The 18,740-nt window shown below is 39.3% G+C and overlaps 1 protein-coding gene across 2 annotated transcripts in view; it reads right to left on the reverse strand.

Moving 5' to 3' along the window:
* The window catches only part of F13A1 (coagulation factor XIII A chain), a 176,464-nt gene that overhangs the window by 76,121 nt on the left and 81,603 nt on the right, over positions 1-18,740 (reverse strand). For both annotated transcript variants that reach the window (XM_004043234.5, XM_063707306.1), the window contains 2 exons: positions 4,642-4,816; positions 2,001-2,139 (listed from right to left, as the gene is read on the reverse strand). In XM_004043234.5, the coding sequence (XP_004043282.4) occupies positions 2,001-2,139; positions 4,642-4,816 (314 nt within the window). The remainder of the gene's footprint in view (positions 1-2,000; positions 2,140-4,641; positions 4,817-18,740) is intronic.

The following is an 18,740-nucleotide window of genomic DNA, read 5'->3' on the forward strand; positions in this document are numbered from 1 at the left end:
CAAGGTCACACAGCTTGGGCAGTAGCAGAGCCAAGTCTTGGCCTCAGATCCCACTGAGCCCTTTAATCCCTGTGCTTCATGGTCTGGGCACGTCCTGAGTTGTGCTGGTCTCAGCCCCGCAGTCAGTCAGAGCATCTGATCAGGCATCATGCGTTGAAAACCTACTACAAGCCAGGCAAAGGAAGGGAAGAGGAGTCTCGGGCAGTGGTCTGCAGTGGAGGGTGGGTGAGGGTCCCAGGCCAGGAAGAACAGTCCCAGGGTGATGGGATATTTGAGTAAGGCACCAAAGGAACAAATGGTGCCAGGAAAAGGGGAAGTAAATTGGAGCAGGGACCTGAAAGAGGACAGGGTTACCAAGAGCAAGATCTACCTTCGCAATTTTGTATTAATTCTGTTTAGGGCCTGTGGGGTTATTTGTAGGAGTGCCTCATAGGGACTTATTTGATGATGGGAGGTATCTGAATCAAGGAGCTGGGAAAGATAACTTTGAACTGCACTTAGCTACAAAGGCTGTGTGTGTGTGTGTGTGTGTGTCTGTGTGTGTGTGTGTGTCTGTGTGTTTGTAAGGAAGAGATATGGAGAATGCCAAATAACTATCTTTTTGTCATTTTTAACAATTGCAATGAGTTTTTGGGGTGACTATTTTGGTCTGTTTTGTCATCTCATATACATGCAGGGCTGCTATATTATAATTCTGCAGGCTTAAAGTGTTCTTTAAATTTCTGTTCAATTTACAGAGACAAGGTTTTGTCTTACATGTGCCCTCCAGCTTACTATGGCTCAGCTCATTCCCTTCCAATGAACCAAACTATTTTTAATTCATGGTAGCACTTTGCTACTCATTCAGCAATTTCATTTCAACATTCTCCAATGAATGTGTGCCCCTACTGGTGAGTTAATACTGCTGCTACAACTGTGATCCATTCCTGTAACATGAAGAAGTTCAGGCACTTCTAACTTTTAGTTTTGCTTAAAATGAACTTGTAACTTCCTACCATTCCCATTTGGATGCTTGTGTAACGGAAAGTGTTTTAGCTTTATTATTTGTGCATGAGACTCATTTTTGACTTAGAAGTTCTACCTAGCTCAATGCCTGACCACAGAGGAACTTATGCCCCAATTTCCTTCCACACAGACCTTGATAAAAATTCTTCCTACTTAAACTCTTAGGATTTTTTTCGTTTCTTCTTAGTGTATTGATTTGGACTTAGGGGGTCTCAAGGAAAAATGGAATTTCCCTGGGATCTTAAGCTCCCTCTAGCCAGCTTGTAACAAAGCTGTTCAGGGCAGTGAGAGAACCCCACAGCTGGTTTTGGGGAACAATTTCAGCTTTACTCCCATTTCTATATCTCAATGAAAGGTGACAATATAGTCAAGGAGAATATCATCTTTACATTCGAAAAGAAAACCTATACTGCTGAAGTCATTTAAAAGGTTGTGGTTAATGGTCAGAAGCATTTGGGTTTATTCCCAGCTCACCAGATGTATGACCATGAGCAAGCCTTTTTGGGCCTCAGTTTCCTCATTTGTAAATGGCGATATTAATAACATCCACCTGATACAACTAAAAAGAACTGGATAAGATCATGCATACACCAAGACCGATGCATAGTAAATACTAAATAAATGTTAGCTCTATTAGTCCCAGGGCACTGACCCAGAGAACGCTTGGCTCCAATACTTCTGCTATTAACTGTAATATTAATATATCAAGGTAGAGAGGAACTAGTATAGGCATATGCAGCAGCTAAAACTATGACTTTTTTTGGTGGTTGCTGTTATAAGGAATGATTGATTTTTATCACTAGGAACCCAAACTGTCTCTTCAGTAACATTTCTAATCATTTGCTAAAACATTCTTTGACAATCAGACTTTTCTGCCTGTGCTGTTTAATGGTCCTCAAAATAGAACAGAAACATCAGATTGAGTCTATCTTGTGGTAGATGTGTAACATTACTATAATGTGACATCAGCCAATGCCATTGTCAATCAAACTCACCACACTGAATCCTTGGTAAGTTTGGAATTCACGTTCCCATCTTCTTCCAGGAAGATGTCCATTTGCAAATTGGCATCATTATCATGGGCAGAGAAATAATTGGTAACAATTCTTGCTGGTATTCCAAGGCATCGTAAAACTACAGGAAAGGACAGACCACAGCTAAACACATCACCAGCATTTAATAAACACAGAGTGAAAAAACCCTTCTTGTAGGGGACTTTCTTCCTGACCCAACATGAAAAACCCTTTGGACATGTTATTCTCAAATGTTCCATGCTGGAAAAGGGTGGTCATTCAACCCCATGGGGGCGGTAGAGAGAAATCGTGCTGTGTGATCCTTCAGAATTGCAGCTGGTGTCAAGTGAAGCCAACTAGAATAGAATCCCAACAGGGTTCTAATTGTTTCGTTTCTAAGCGTTTGATCATCAACGTAGTATTATTTCAGTCCCATGAATGGGACTATGTTCCTGAAAATACAATTTTAAAAACCCACTAATAGGAAGTTAGGAATTTACAGAGTAGGTCCTTGGTGGAATTTGCTGTCTTGGCCAGAATTTGCTCCTGTGACATGCATTGGTGGGTGACACCACAGATTCATTTTAATAGATAACAAATTACCTGAATACCTTTCTTGCCATATGTACCTATTGATTAAACTTAATCCAAATGCCCTCCCTGCCTCCCAGGACACCAGACATCAGGGCTCATTGAAAATAATTCAGCTGACAATTTTAAGATTAATGACTTGGCTTGCCTTTTTATTTTCTCCTTCAGAATAGTTTAGCATTTTTAACCAAAGACTACCCACCTCCTTCAACAGAACAACCTTGGAAGTCCAAACTGGAGTCTGGTAGAGATTCAAGGGTCCCCCTCCTTAAAGGACTTGATCTTAATGCCCCAAACAACAGTGGCAGCTGCCACGGGCCTCCCGTTCCCATCTTCCTTTCTTGATTTTCAGCCCTGTTCACCCAGGGTCTTACCAATAAAACGATTGCCACTCTCATTCTGTTTCTGGCTGAACACTAATTCACATTATCCCAGACACGACTTGGTCAAGACTCTGCCTTACTCATAATTTCAAGAAAGTGAGGCTTGACTTTAGGGCACCTGTTCCTCCTTCCCCCAATTTCCATCTTCAGGTTTACTCTCATTGTGACTTCCCCACTGTGTGTTTCTGCCTTTTCTTGATTTACCGCCAAAGCCTGTTTTCAGGCATAGATTGGATAACCTTTTTATGCCAATGACACGAACGGATGTAAGGTGTTCACTATTTTATCTTGTTGTGAGCCGGAAGGAATTACACTGGGATAGTGAAATTGTAGGCATGGGGAGAACTTGGGTCCTTTCTGTCTTCCTAAAATCATTTCACAAGAGTGGTTGCCTCTGTTGGGCATCTTTTACCTTGTCTTGGTTTGGGAGCCTCGAGGGAGGGGATGACCTCCAACTTTTAACCTACCATGAAGTTCCGGCTTCTATCTGGAACTTCAGAGACCAGTGCTTCCAGGGGACTATACTTTTGATTTTCATTGCTCCCAAGAAATATGTATTCCTTCTTCCCTGGGTTATATTTAAATGGCTAAGAGAATAATCTTATCCTGTTTGATACTATGGGAAAACAAAACAAAACAAAACTCATGACTTTTTTTTTTTAATTTAGGTCACCAAGTCTTAGACTGTTGAGACTTTGAGCTAAAACAAATAGGTTTTGTAATCAGTTTTTTAAATGACCTCCCTCCAGCCTCCAATCCCTCCCTTTGTTTTTGATTTAAAAAATGTTAACTAGGTAAAAATTCTTTATTAATGAGCAGGCAGAAAGGACACCCCAACTTGAGCTTAATGTTTCTCCAAGGCTGTAGAAATGGCTTGTGAATGAAAATCATTACCAATGATGAAGACATACTGAAATAAATGTATTTTTAAAAATATTCACTGAATTAATTGTAATATCGTCTGGGTCTAGAGAGGCAAATGCCACTTTGAAAAATGATGCATGACACTGAAGAGAATAATTCTGTTCTCATATGCTTTCCTCTACAGATTGGGTGTTGGGTGGATTAAAAACCAGAGGGGAAACTGGAGAGGGAAAGATTGTTCATTATGTTCTGATCTCTAATTGCTCAGGGGCATTGAGACATGTGGAAAAATGAATATGAGACCACCTGCGATAATACTTTCCATAACTGGGATAAAAATTAAGTGGATATATTTATAAAATTCTCAATAATAAATAAATACGCATATTTATACAGCTTCTCAATGATAAGCAATATATATCTTTTGTTATTTATTATTTTAGTTTTAACTGTTTTAGTTTTTTTAAAATGTGGTGGCTGAAAAGAAAATGGCTTTTTTCTCTATATTTTTACTGTAACCCTCTATTTCTTCGGGTGTTAAGTGATGGATTACACAGGAAATAGTCTATCATTCTTTCTATAAATATTCTGCAGTCAAAGAGAAACTATGAGCATATTTGGCCCACTACAATTTAATTATGCATTGACTACATCCCAGAATGGCTCACCCATAAATTCTACAGTGTCAACAGGGGCTGCTATGTCTCTTTGTTAGGTTATAGATAAAATGTCTTAAAGTGAAGTTTCCTTTATATTAAAAAGAAATTACTCAGTTGGATACTTACATGTGTTAAAGACACCAGCAAAAACCCAGCATTGGCCATACCGGACTGGATTCTCAGAGCTCCGGTATTCCAATAGAATGTCAACGCTTCCAGTCCAGGCCGATGGGGGGACGCCATAGGCATAGATATTGTCCCAGGATCCAACGAGGACACCTTCGTCATCTTTGGCGTTCACCTAAATGAGTCCGTGAGAAGTGAGAAGGAAGAAAGTTCATTTAGGTTTGTCTACTCCAGGCTATGCATGGCGCAAGCTATGGCTGCCATTGCCTTCTATATGTTGTGCCCAGTGAAAAGAGTTCCACTTCTGTTCAGTTTACCATTACATTGTTAGAAAAAAAAGATGCAAAAACTAAATATGCAAGAGGAGACCAAATAACCAAGATTGCCTGTTAAAAAGCATATTATAGCAAGGCAAAGTTGAACGGCAGATAGGAGGAGTGTGACACCTACCGGATTGGAAGAAGACACACATAGGACACTTGGTTTGGGCTAGGCTAGTGCTCAAGAATGATATGGGGAAGAGAGGAAAAAGACCTACAAAAGATAAAATCTCAAGTAGGGATCTTGTCTTGGTGGAAAGATAACTCAAAACTCACAAATAAGAAATTAGTGGTCTAATGGATTTTGACTTTCATTTTGAGTGGTAGACTCTACCGACTTGAAAAAGTTAACAGATGTTGTCATTTTGAGTGGTAGACTCTAATGAATTGAAAAAGTTAACAGATGTTGTCTTGGAATCATTAAGAGTTAAGAAAATAGATTCCCATGGGATGCTTACAGAGGTTTTTTGGTTTTGTTTCTTTTTTCTTTTCTTTTCTTTCTCTCTCTCTCTCTCTTTCTTTCTTTCTAAGATAAGGTCTCGATCTGTCACACAGGCTGGAATGCAGTGGCACGATCATGGTTCACTGTAGCCTCGAACTCTTAGGCTCAAGTGATCCTCCCACTTCAGCCTCCCGAGTAGCTAGGACTACAGGTGTATGCTTGGCTAATTAATTTTTTTTTTTTTTTTTTTTGTAGAGCCAGGGTCTCCGTGTGTTGCCCAGGCTAGTCTTGAACTCCTGGGCTCAAGTGATTCTCCTGCCTCAGCCTTCCAAAGAGTTAGAATTACAGGCATAAGTCACCATGCCTGGCCCAGAGCTTCTTTTTTCCTTTGTAAAATTCACTTAAGTATTCTTTCTTATGATTGTTTAAACAGATTAAAGTTTTAGAGTTTTCTTAGAAGGTATTTCTATTTCCATAAAGAACCTGGGATGTTATGGTTTAAATATGGAAGAGACTTTAGCAGAGAAAGGCAATCTTGAATATCTGGATAAAACTTGCCACACCTTCAGACTACATTCATCTTGTAGCAGCAGACCTAAAGTGCAGGAGCAAAGACCTTTTGTGTTCAGATAGTAAAACAAAGGCCAAGAGGTAACAGTTTCAAGGCATCTTGCCAGTTTTTTTCTGGGCACTGCTGAATCTACCTCTCTTGGTGTAACGTTGATCATGGTTTTTTTTTTTTGTTTTTTTTTGAGTCGGAGTCTTGCTTTGTCGCCCAGGCTGGAGTGCAGTGGCACTAGCGTGGCTCACTGCAAGCTCCACCTCCCGGGTTCACGCCATTCTCCTGCCTCAGCCTCCCGAGTAGCTGGGACTACAGGCGCCCACTACCACGCCCGGCTAATTTTTTGTATTTTTAGTAGAGACGGGGTTTCACCGTGTTAGCCGGGATGGTCTCGATCTCCTGACCTCGTGATCCGCCCGCCTCGGCCTCCCAAAGTGCTGGGATTACAGGCGTGAGCCACCGCGCCTGGCCGATCATGTTTAATTACAGTCAGAAGAGTTTAGGTAGGGAGTCCAGGAGCTTTTCCAAAAACTGGTGCCATTTCAACAATGTTTACATTGACATTACAATGGTGTGGAGGCTTGCTACTTGAGGCATTCATGGATCAGCCATATTGGCATTCCCCGGGAGCTTGTTAGGAATTCAGAATCTCAGGCCCCTCCCAGAACTCTTGAATAAGAATGTGCATTTTAACAAGATCACTGGGTGATTTGTGTGCACATTCGTTTAGAAGCACAGGTCTGAGTTATAATGCAAAGACATTAGTAAGCAATGTGAAACATATGATTGAAGCATGTGTGTTTTGATTATGAAAATCACAGAAGAGACATTAAAACATGGTGAGCTTTTAGGTGTTTGCTGCCTCACCAACCAACAACTCAGCCTCATCACCTGCCTAGACCCCTCTTTTTGACTTGCTGTGTCTAGTTGTAGAGAAGTCTGTCTTCCCCACTGGTTTATCAATTCATTGGGAACAAAGAGAAAAAATCCCCGTCTTTTTGAGTTTTACCAAGTGTTAGCAAAGACTGGGTGCTCTGTAGTTGTTCAATAATCACTTATATAGTCAACAAGCATTTAGGAAATGTACATTTGAGTAAGAATAAGACCTTATGCCTGGAGAGAGATGGTCAAGAAACCAATCAAGTGGATGTAAAGATTACTGGTATTAAGACAGAAAAATGTAGAGGTAGAGTGGGAACCTGAGGAAGGGAGTTATCAGTTAGATTGGAGGCTGGTGGTGGTGATGCTGGGGGGCCTAATAGAGGGAGATGACATGCAAACTGGCCAGAAAAGGCCATCTACATAGTGGAAACAGTTTTAATAAATGTGTAGTGTCATGAAACAATATGGCAGGCTCTGGGACCTGCTAGGAGCTCTGCATGGGTATTATGTAAGTAGGCAATACCGAACGAAATAAAAAAAATACTAGAAGAAAACATGCAAGATATGCAAGCATCTTTTACTGTGAATGACAAAGCCTTCACTGAAATTTGAGATTTACTCTAGCACTGAGTGGCATTTCCCAAGGAGGGTCCCTTCTGGGGAGTGTTGTCTAGAAAATCACTATTCAATTTGGTTTAGACATGCTATTTTCCCCCTTTAACTCTGTGTCCAGTCAGGTTAAAGTGAAGAAGAACTTTATGAACCACACAGTTAATTTGTTCAATGTAGGAAAAAATGAACTCTTTGGGGGTCTCTAAAAGACCTTGCTCAGCTAATTGCAAACTCATGCCTTTGATATAAATTTTGACTTTAGCTTATAGAGTCACGAAATGACTGGAGTGCAGCAGGCTTTAGCCAAACATTCTGGCTATATTAAAGATGAGTACTTCTCCTTGCAGTTGGATTGATTATTTAAAAATCTGTATCCATTATCGTGAAGACTGAAGAATGCCTTGGTAGGCTATGATGTGGTTTGGTCTTTGTGGGTAGGTAGGTTTAGCTTTGAACTCACATTATCATTCCCTTATCACTGAGACATAAAATAGGCTCTATGAATTTCAGAGGTAAAGGCTCCTAAACTGTGGTCCTGATAACTGATTTTCAAACAGATAGCCATTAATTACAAGGGCTATTTATAGCATAGGGCTGAACTCAATCAGCTAAGGGGAAGAGTAAGGAAAAAAAGCTCTGTCCTCTACAGACCTTTTAATTGTTAATGCTGAGCTGTTCCCCTGTTGCTAGATAAATCACAACTCTCATTTATTAGCATTTGGGCAGATTAGCTACTGTTTTCTAATTAGAACATTGATTTCTAGGGAGCTCAGGCCATGAAAGAGGTAAGTTTTTAGTGACAGATGTAAAGGGTTAACATAATATCTCCCCTCATAAGCAACAAGATATGTTTGGAGGACATGTTTGTCATTTTTCATGCCACAGTTGGCTGTTTTAACACCTTCTCATGATCTCAGGGTTTGACCAGTGGCAGAATAAAGTGTCCTGGTCTTGGGTCACTGGTGGTCAAGTAGACAATACAAGTCCAGGACTACATATAGGAGGCATTATTCAACTTCATTAAGGCTACACTAAATTGCCCTCCCATAATACCTACAAAATTGGAAAAAAATTTCAAAAACCCCTAAAAGTCATTATCAGCATAATGCAATAAACTTCAAAACATGGTCCCAACAAAACATGAGGACTATGGAGTAAAGCAGAGAGGCAACATGGCTCAGCTCCTAACCTTAACCATCTTACCAGCTAGTCAACAAAAACCTGAGATTTCTAATTTATATTTTAAAATCTAGAAAGTAATAAATATAATCAAAATGCTGATCTTTTTGGCCAGGCATGTAATCCCAGCACTTTGAGAGGATGAGGCAGGTGGATTACTTGAGGTCAGGAGTTCAAGACCAGCCTGGCCAACATGGTGAAACCCCATCTCTACTAAAAATACAAAAACTAGCTGGGCATAGTGGCACATGCCTGTAGTCCCTGCTACTCTGGAGGCTGAGGCAGGAGAATCGCTTGAACCGGGGAGGCAGAGGTTGCAGTGAGCTGATTGTACCACTGCACTCCAGCCTGGGCAACAGAGTGAGATCCTGTCTCAAAAAAAAAAAAAAAAAAAAAAAAGCTGATCTTTTTATTGTTCTGAACAGAACGGTGGAAACACCTGCTGTGGAGAAACGAGTGAAAAAGTATCTGCACCTTAAAAGAGGTAGAGATTCTGGAACACAATTGGGAAATAATACAAGCTGAGCGTATCCCCCAATGGAACTGAGATATGCCTCCAGTTGTGGGGGTGGGTTCTGGGGTGACAGATGTAGGAGAATCTTAAGGGAAAGAGCAGACCCTAAGCATGCTACCAAAGATTGTTCATCTTCTAATACTGTATTCCTCACTCCAATCTCTTGCAGAGTACTGAAGAGTAGATAGAATGTGGTACATTGGCCTCAAATTGTAGTTCAGAAGTGAGATCAAACTAACCTTAGATTGAGAAGAATTTCATTACAGCAAATAGAACGTCTAGAGACAAGAATGATGCAAGTTTGAGCATAAATATAGGGAAAAGAAACTGCATGCAGAGGAAGAGACAGAAAGAGAGAGAGGGAGATATCATGAAAAAATACACATAGAAGAAAACAAAATTAAGGAGCATAAGTCATTTATTTTCTCACAACCTTTTAGGAGATCACAGACCAAAGGCAACAAATTGAGGACCAAATCATACCATTACAGAGCTAATAATAAATTATAAACTGCAAGAAACAGAATACATATTATTAAAAATAAAAATTAATGACATAGAAGAAAACTTAAGATATCAAAGAAAATACTAATAAAAAACCAAAGTGATGAATTATTTAGAGAGATTCTAATAGTTCCATAGTTATGGAGAACAAAGATGATACAACATAAGGATGATTAGTGTCCTTAAAATAGAGAACCCAAGGATTTGGATCATCATAGTGGATGGGAGGCAGGACTAGATTGCAGCTCTGGACAGAGCAGCATGTGGAGGCTCGTGCTGTAAATTTTAGATCCAGGTCGACTGCAAGAACAAACCGTCAATCCTGAGAGGACCACAGACTCTCTGAAGGAAGCAGACTGCTTCTGCAGGACCCGAGAGACCCCCCCAAATACTGTGAGTGTCCCAACTATGGAAGTGGGAAAGGGAGACCCTCCTCTCGTGAACACAAACCTCCACTGGAGAAGCTGAAGGTCTGTTTGTGGGAGAAGTTTCGGACTTCACCTGGTGCTGGGTCAACTTGGAGAGCTGAGGGAAATACAGGGGTAGAGGAAGCAGCAGAAAGGCCCTGGGAGCTTGCTAGGTCCCCTAGCAGGCCATCCCTGCCTGGCACCACAGAGATCCATCAGAAAGGTGGACAGAGGAGCAGAGGATAAAACTCCACATGGAGAAGGAAATCTCTGGCTGAACTTTGTAGCAATTTGAATGGGGTGAGAAGCCTCCTGGCCAGAACTTGGGCAAGGGTGCAAATCCGGTGTGCAGACTCCATAGGTGTGGAAGAACCAAGCCCTTTTCTTTTGCAGCTGGGAGGTGGGTAGACCAGGTCAGGTTTTCAAGGCCATCTTGCCCTCTGCCTGGAAATGGACTTAGGGCTTAGGAAATGGAGGGGGGCACGGTGGGAGTGAGACTGGCCCTTTGGTTTGCATGGCAGCTGTTTGCATGACTCCTGTGACTGCCAGCTTCCCCCCACTTCCCTGACAACCTGCATGACTCAGCAGAGGCAGCCATAATCCTCTTAGGTACACAGCTCTAGTGACCTAGAAATCTCACCCCCGTCCCCCACAGCAGCTGCAGCAAGACCTGCCCAAGGAGAGTCTGACCTCAGACACGCCTAGCCCAGCCCCCAGTTGATGGTCCTTTCCTACCTACCCTGCTAGTGGAAGACAAAGGGCATATAATCTTGGGAGTTCTGGGGCCCTGTCCACCACTGGTTCCTCCCCATACTACCACAGCTAATGCTCTCTGGAAAGCACCACCTCCTGGCGGGGGGCCAACCAGCACAAAAATAGAGCATTAAACACCAAAGCTAAGAACCCTAACAGTGTCCATTGTACCCCCTGCCACCTCCACCGGAACAGGCGCTGGTATCCATGGCTGAGAGACCCAGAGATGGCTCACATCACAGGATTCTGTGCAGACAATGCCCAGTGTCACTCCAGAGCTGGGTAGACTTGCTGGGTGGGTAGACCCAGAAAAGAGACAATCACTGCAATTTGGCTCACAGGAAGCCACATCCATAGGAAAAGGGGGACAGTACTACATCAAGGGAACATCCCATGGGACAAAATAATCTGAACAACAGCCTTCAGCCCTAGACCTTCCCTCTGACAGAGCCTACCCAAATGAGAAGGAACCACAAAACAAACCCTGGTAATATGACAAAACAAGGCTCATCAACACCCCCCCCAAAATCACACTAGTTCACCAGCAATGGATCCAAACAAAGAAGAAATCCCTGATTTACCTGAAAAAGAATTCAGGAGGTTAGTTATTAAGCCAAACAGGGAGGGACCAGAGAAAAGTGAACCCCAATGCAAGGAAATCCAAAAAATGATACAAGAAGTGAAGGGAGAAATATTCAAGGAAATAGACAGCTTAAAGAAAAAACAAGCAAAAATTCAGGAAACTTTGCACACACTTTTACGAATGCAAAATGCTCTGGAAAGTCTCAGCAATAGAATTGAACATGTAGAAGAAAAAAATTCAGAGCTCAGAGACAAGTTCTTTGAATTAACCCAGTCCAAAAAGACAAAGGAAAAGGAATAAGAAAATATGAACAAAGCCACCAAGAAGTCTGGGATTATGTTAAATGACCAAACCTAAGAATAATCGGTGTTCCTGAGGAAGAAGAGAATTCTGAAAGCTTGGAAAATCTATTTGGGGTAATAATTGAGGAATACTTCCCCGGCCTTGCTGGAGACCTAGACATCCAAATACAAGAAGCACAAACAACACCCAGGAAATTCATTGCAAAAAGATCTTTGCCTAGGCACATTGTCATTAGGTTATCCAAAGTTAAGACAAAGGAAAGAATCTTAAGAGCTGTGAGACAGAAGCATCAGGTAACCTATAAAAGAAAACCTATCAGTTGAACAGCAAATTTCTCAGCAGAAACCCTACAATCTAGAAGGGATTGGAACCCTATCTTCAGCCTCTTCAAACAAAACAGTTATCAGCCAGGAATTTTGTATCCAGCGAAACTAAGCATCATATATGAAAGAAAGATACAGCCTTTTTCAGACAAACAAATGCTGAGATAATTCACCATTACCAAGCCACCACTACAAGAACTGCTAAAAGGAGCTCTAAATCTTGAAGCAAATCCTGGAAACACATCAAAACAGAACTTCTTTAAAGCATAAATCACACAGGACCTATAAAACAAAAATACAAGTTAAAAAGCAAAAACAAAAAAACAAAAAAACCAAAGTACACAGGCAACAAAGAGCATGATGAAGGCCGGGCGCGGTGGCTCACGCCTGTAATCCCAGCACTTTGGGAGGCCGAGGCAGGCGGATCACGAGGTCAGGAGATCGAGACCATTCTGGCTAACACGGTGAAACCCCGTCTCTACTAAAAATACAAAAAAAAAAAATTAGCCGGGCGTGGTGGCGGGTGCCTGTAATCCCAGCTACTCGGGAGGCTGAGGCAGGAGAATGGCGTGAACCCGGGAGGCGGAGCTTGCAGTGAGCCGAGATCGTGCCACTGCACTCCAGCCTGGGCGACTGAGCGAGACTCCGTCTCAAAAAAAAAATAAAAGAGCATGATGAATGTAATGGTACTCACATTTCAACACTAACATTGAATGTAAATGGCCTAAAGGCTATATTTAAAAGATACAGAACTGAAGAATGGATAAGAACTCACCAACCGTCTGCTGCCTTCAGGAAACTCACCTAACACATAAGGACTCACATAAACTTAAAGTAAAGGGGTGGAGAAAGGTATTTCATGCAAATGGACACCAAAAGCGAGCAGGGGTAGCTATTCTTATATCAGACAAAACAAACTTTAAAGCAACAGCAGTTAAAAGAGACAAAGAGGGACATTATATAATGGTAAAAGGCCTTGTCCAACAGGAAAATATCACAATCCTAAACAAATGTGCACTGAACACTCAAGTTCCCAAATTTATAAAACAATAACAAATGGACCTAAGAAATGAGATAGACAGTAAGACAATAGTAGTGGGGGACTTCAGTACTCCACTGACAGCACTAGACAGGTCATCAAGACAGAAGGTCAACAAAGAAACAATAGATTTAAACTATACCTTGGAACAAATGGACTTAACAGATATATACAGAACATTTTATCCAACAACCACAGAACACACATTCTAATCAACAGTGCATAAAACTTTCTCCAAGATAGACCATAAGATAAGCCATAAAATGTGCTTCAATAAATGTAAGAAAATTGGAATTATATCAAGCCATCTCTCAGACCACAGAGAAATAAAACTGGAAAGCAACTCTAAAAGAAACCTTCAAAACCATGCAAATACATGGAAATTAAGTAACCTGCTCCTGAATGAGCATTGGGTCAAAAACAAAATCAAGATGAAAATTAAAAAATTCTTTGAACTGAATGACAATAATGACACAACTTATCAAAGCCTCTGGGATACAGCAAAGGCAGTGCTAGGAAGGAAAGTTCATAGACCTAAAGGCCTACATAAAAAAGACCAAAGGAGCACAAACTGACATTCTAAGGTTACACCTCAAGGAACTGGAGAAACAAGAACAAACAAAACCCTAACCCAGCAGAAGAAAAGAAATAACCAAGATCAGAGCAGAACTAAACAAAATTGAAACAAACAAAAATACAAAAGATAAATGAAACAAAAAGCTGGTTATTTAAAAAGATAAATAAAATTGATAGATCATCAGCAAAATTAACCAAAAAGAGAGAAAATCCAAATAACCTCACTAAGAAATGAAACAGGAGATATTACAACTGACACCACTGAAATACAAAAGATCATTCAAGGCTACTATGAACACCTTAATGCACATAAACTATAAAATCTAGAAAAGACAGATAAATTCCTGGAAAAATACAACCCTCCTAGCTTAAGTCAGGAAGAAGTAGATATCCTGAACAGACCAATAACAAGCAGTGAGATTGAAATGGTAATTAAAAACTTATCAACAAAAAAATGTCCAGGAACAGACAGATTCACAGGAGAATTCTACCAGACATTCAAGGAAGAATTGGTACCAATCCTTTTGACACTATTCCACAAGATAGAGAAAGAAGGAACCCTCCCAAATTCATTCTATGAAGCCAGCATCACCCTAATACAAAAACCAGGAAAGCATATAACCAAAAAAGAAAACTACAGACCAATATCCTTGATGAACACAGATGCTAAAATCTTTCACAAAATACTAGCTAACTGAATCCAACAACATATCAAAAAGATAATCCACCATGATCAAGTGGGTTTCATAACAGGAATGTGGACATGGTTTAACATACACAAGTCAATAAATGTGATACACCACATAAACAGAATTAAAAACAAAAATCACATGATCATCTCAATAGATTCAGAAAAAGCATTCAACAAAATCCAACATTGCTTTATCGTTAAAACTCTCAGCAAAATCAGCATACAAGGGACATACCTTAATGTAATAAAAGCCATCTATGACAAACCCACAGCCAACGTAATACTGAATGAGGAAATGTTGACAGCCATTTCCTCTGAGAACTGGAATAAGACAAGGAGTCCCACTGTCACCACTCCTCTTCAACATAGTACTGGAAGTCCTAGCCAGAGCAATAAGATAAGAGAAAGAAATAAAGGACATCCAAATAGGTAAAGAGGAAGTCAAACTGTCACTGTTTGCTGACGATATGATTGTTTACCTTGAAACCCCCAAGGACTCCTCCAGAAAGCTCCTAGGACTGATAAAAGAATTCAGCAAAGTTTCTGGATACAAGATTAATGTACACAAATCATTAGCTCTTCTCTACATCAACAGTGACCAAGTGGAGCATCAAATCAAGCATTCAGCCCCCTTTTACACACATTGTCAAACATGAAGTACTTCAGGGAATATGGTACCTATCATAACCAAACTATTAATACTTGAAAGTGATATAAAAATAATTAGGGGCTGAGTCAAACAAAGAACCCAGGAACAGAGACTCTGTGATAACAGATTCAGGGGTGAGAAAACTCCATATAAGTTAAGCATCTTTGGGATTTACAGTTACAGATGAATTTTAAAACTTGATAATATAAAAACAATAATCATCCTAAGAAAAAAGATAGGAGAAAGAGGAGAGGAACAGTGAAAATGGTAATGTTTTAGTGTGTTGGTCTCTCAGTTAATTGATACCATCTAACATTAAAGTATAATTTAAAAGTACATAATTACTTTATTCTTTTAATGGTTTTTATAATTTTTAATAACCTTAGGGAGACCTGTTAAGAAATGATATCTCTTGTAGTGAAGAAATATTTATTTGAAGTTTAATAATTTCTTCTGTTGCAATTTAATTTCTTTCCTATTAAAGTAAAATTTAATAAAACTTAAAATTAAATAGAATTTGGGTACAATTATATGTAATACTTTTAAATTAAGTAGCATGGCACCATTTGGTATAAATACAAACAGATCAATGTAACACAATAGAGAACACAGAAATAGACTCACACAAATACAGTTAACTAATTTGTGATAAAGTTGCAAAGGAAATTTTATGGATAAAGGACAATCATTTCAAAAAATGGGGTGGCATCAATTGGATATTCATATGCAAAAATATGAGCTTTGATTCATACCTTGCACGATATGTAAAAATTAACTCAAAATGAACCTTAGACCTAAATATAAAACCTAGAGTTATAAAACTTCTAAAAGGAAGCAAAGGAGAAAATTGTGTGATCTTAGGTTAGGCAGTTTCCTTAGATAAAATATGAAAAGCATGATCCATAAAAAAATTTGTAAATCAGACTTCATAAAAATTAAGAACTTTTGCTCTTTGAAAGGCCCTGTGAAGAGAATGAAAAAATAAAACTAGAGTGGAAGAAGATATTTGTAAATCCTTTATCTGATTAAAAAAAAAAACTTGTATCCAGAATATGTAAAGAACCCTTGAAACTCAATAGTAAGAAAACAAACACAACCTTAAAACAAGAGAAAAATATTGGAACAGATATTCCATCAAAGAAAATACGTGGGTGGCCAATCACAACAAAAGATGCTCAGTATCATCAGCCATTAAGGAAATGCAAATCAAAACCACAGCAAGGTAACATTGGACATCTATTTAAAAGTCTAAGATTAGAAAGACTGATCATATGAAGTGTCCGGGAGGATATGGAACACTTGAGACTCTCATATGCTGCTGGTGGGAATGTAAAATGCCCATCCAATTTAGGAAACAGTTTGGTAGTTTCTTAAAAATTAAACCTATGTTTAGCTTATGACCCAGCCACCTCACTCCTAGGTATTTACCTAAGAGAAATAAAAGCTTACGTCTATACAAAGACTTTTACTAAAGTCTTCCAAGCTAAAGTTTCTGGCTTTATTTGTAAGAGGCAAAAACGGAAAATGGCCTAAATATCCATGCACAAGTAAATACATGGGCAAATAGTGATTCATCCATACACTGAAACACTACTACTCAGCAATAGAGAGGAATGAACTACTGAAACAAAAAACAGCATGGATGAAGCTCAGAATACAGTAAGGAAGCATAAAAGAAGCCTCACAAGGAGTACATACTGCATGATTATACTTGTGTAAAAGTCTAGAAAACACAAATCAATGTATAATGACAGAAGGCTGAGCAGTGATGGGGGATGGTACACAAATCAGGGAGTGGTTTAAGGAAGAAATTACAATAAGAAAACTTCTGGGGGCAATGGATATATTCATTATTTTCGTTCATTTCATGGGTACATATACATGTCAACATTATCCAATTGTACATTAAGTATGCACATTTTATTGTCATCTATATCTCAATAAAGCTGTGAAAATCAATGAAAACTTTTAAATTAAACCAGCATCTATAGTATAATATTATCTATGATTTTAAAATTATTTCTCCTGTATAATTCAAAGAATAGAAATAGCCTTAAAACATGACCCGTACTGGACTTCTGTTTAATTTTGGTCATTGGAATATAAGCAGATTCTAACTTGATACTGAAAAATAAAGAAATGTGACATATCTTGATTCTTCAATTTCCTGTAGCGCAGACCTTTACATTTTGTATAGTTACTATTTCTTTCTGCTTTTTAAAAAAATATGCAAGGGTACTTTTCTCCTCTGTGTGCATTTTATATGGCTATGATGAAATGACTTTTCTCTGTTATAAACCTATCATATTCCATTAAATTTCATTGTTAAAAGTTATGTCCTCATAAAGGCTAGGATTTCCATAACTCTTTTAGAAAATAGTCTTATACCTAATTTTGTCCATGATAGTTTCTCAAAGACCATTGGAAATGAATTTTGATGTTGGGTAACACGAACTAACATCAAAGGCCTAGCGTTAAGTTTGGCAAGGAGAAGAATTATTTCCTGTAGAAAATCATTTCCAGGTTTTGTGAACCACAAATCCCCAGCTACAGTGTGGTGGTGACCAGACTTAATCACAGGTGGAAGTGGTGTGGTGGATGTCAAATTGTGCTTCATGACACGCTAGGGTTTTGCAAAAGAAACTCAGTAGTTATGGTGTTGTGGGGTGGGGCAGGTGAGAACTGAATGTTGATAGTCAAGGCTGCAGTCACCACCTTTCTTTAATAATAGCTGCTCTGCTTTTTCTCTTTTATGTATTTGGATTCAATTGCTATTTGAAAAAATTGTTCTAAAAAATAAAATTTAAAAGGTCACAGTTCTGGGAATGTAGAGATCTGTTTTTGTGCCTGCTCCGCCATTTGCCAAGTTATGTTGTAAGGATAGGAAAGGAGATGAGCTGAAGATCAACTACTCAGGTTATTCCATGGGCAGGCATCCCAGAAAATGCACAAGAAAAAAGAAATAGGGTAGCAGCAATTCTATTTCTTCCCTTGCCTGGCTCCTCATCCTTGATTTTCTTCTGGGCTTTTATGGCACTTACAACAGCCAGGGTCACATACTTGGTCGAAAGGAAAGGAAAATCATCTACCATGTCTTTGGTTTTTCATAGTGGTTTGCTTAATAACAAGCTGTTTTCTGCCTTGTTGTTGCTGGAAATGTTATTCTCGCTCCCTGGAATGTCCATCCACACTCAAACCTCTTCTTTACCTGGTGCCCTATTGATCCTTTAAAACTCAGCTGGTTTCACTCTGGGAATCTTTACTTATCACCTTGATTTGGATGTCCTTACTCTTTGATCACATAGTACCCTTTGCATAGTACTATCCATTTATCACATTGTATTGTGTCATTGGTTAGACTGTCCTTGTTCTTTTACCAGACTTTATGTTCACAGAAGGAAGGAAGGCACTATGCTGTTTTGTCTTTATATTCCCAGGGCTAGCACAGAGTGGGAACTCAATAAGTTCTGTTGAATGAATGGATGTGCTATCACTGGAAGATGGCTATAGGCTACATTTTAATACTTCTTTAATAGATCAAGACAATGGGACAGTTAGAATACCAATAGGCACTTCATTAAAGCTGGAAAGTTGTTTCCAAAATTTACATAGCAATACAAAGGATCTAGAATAATTAAACATAATATTGAAAAAGAAGAACAAAAATGAATGACTACCTGATTTGAAGGTTTACTAGAGGAAAGCAGTAAAAAAGGCAGTGTGGTATTGTCATAAGGACATACATATAAACTAATGAAAC

This window comes from Gorilla gorilla, chromosome 5, assembly GCF_029281585.2.
Source record: "Gorilla gorilla gorilla isolate KB3781 chromosome 5, NHGRI_mGorGor1-v2.1_pri, whole genome shotgun sequence".
Classification (NCBI taxonomy): domain Eukaryota; kingdom Metazoa; phylum Chordata; class Mammalia; order Primates; family Hominidae; genus Gorilla; species Gorilla gorilla.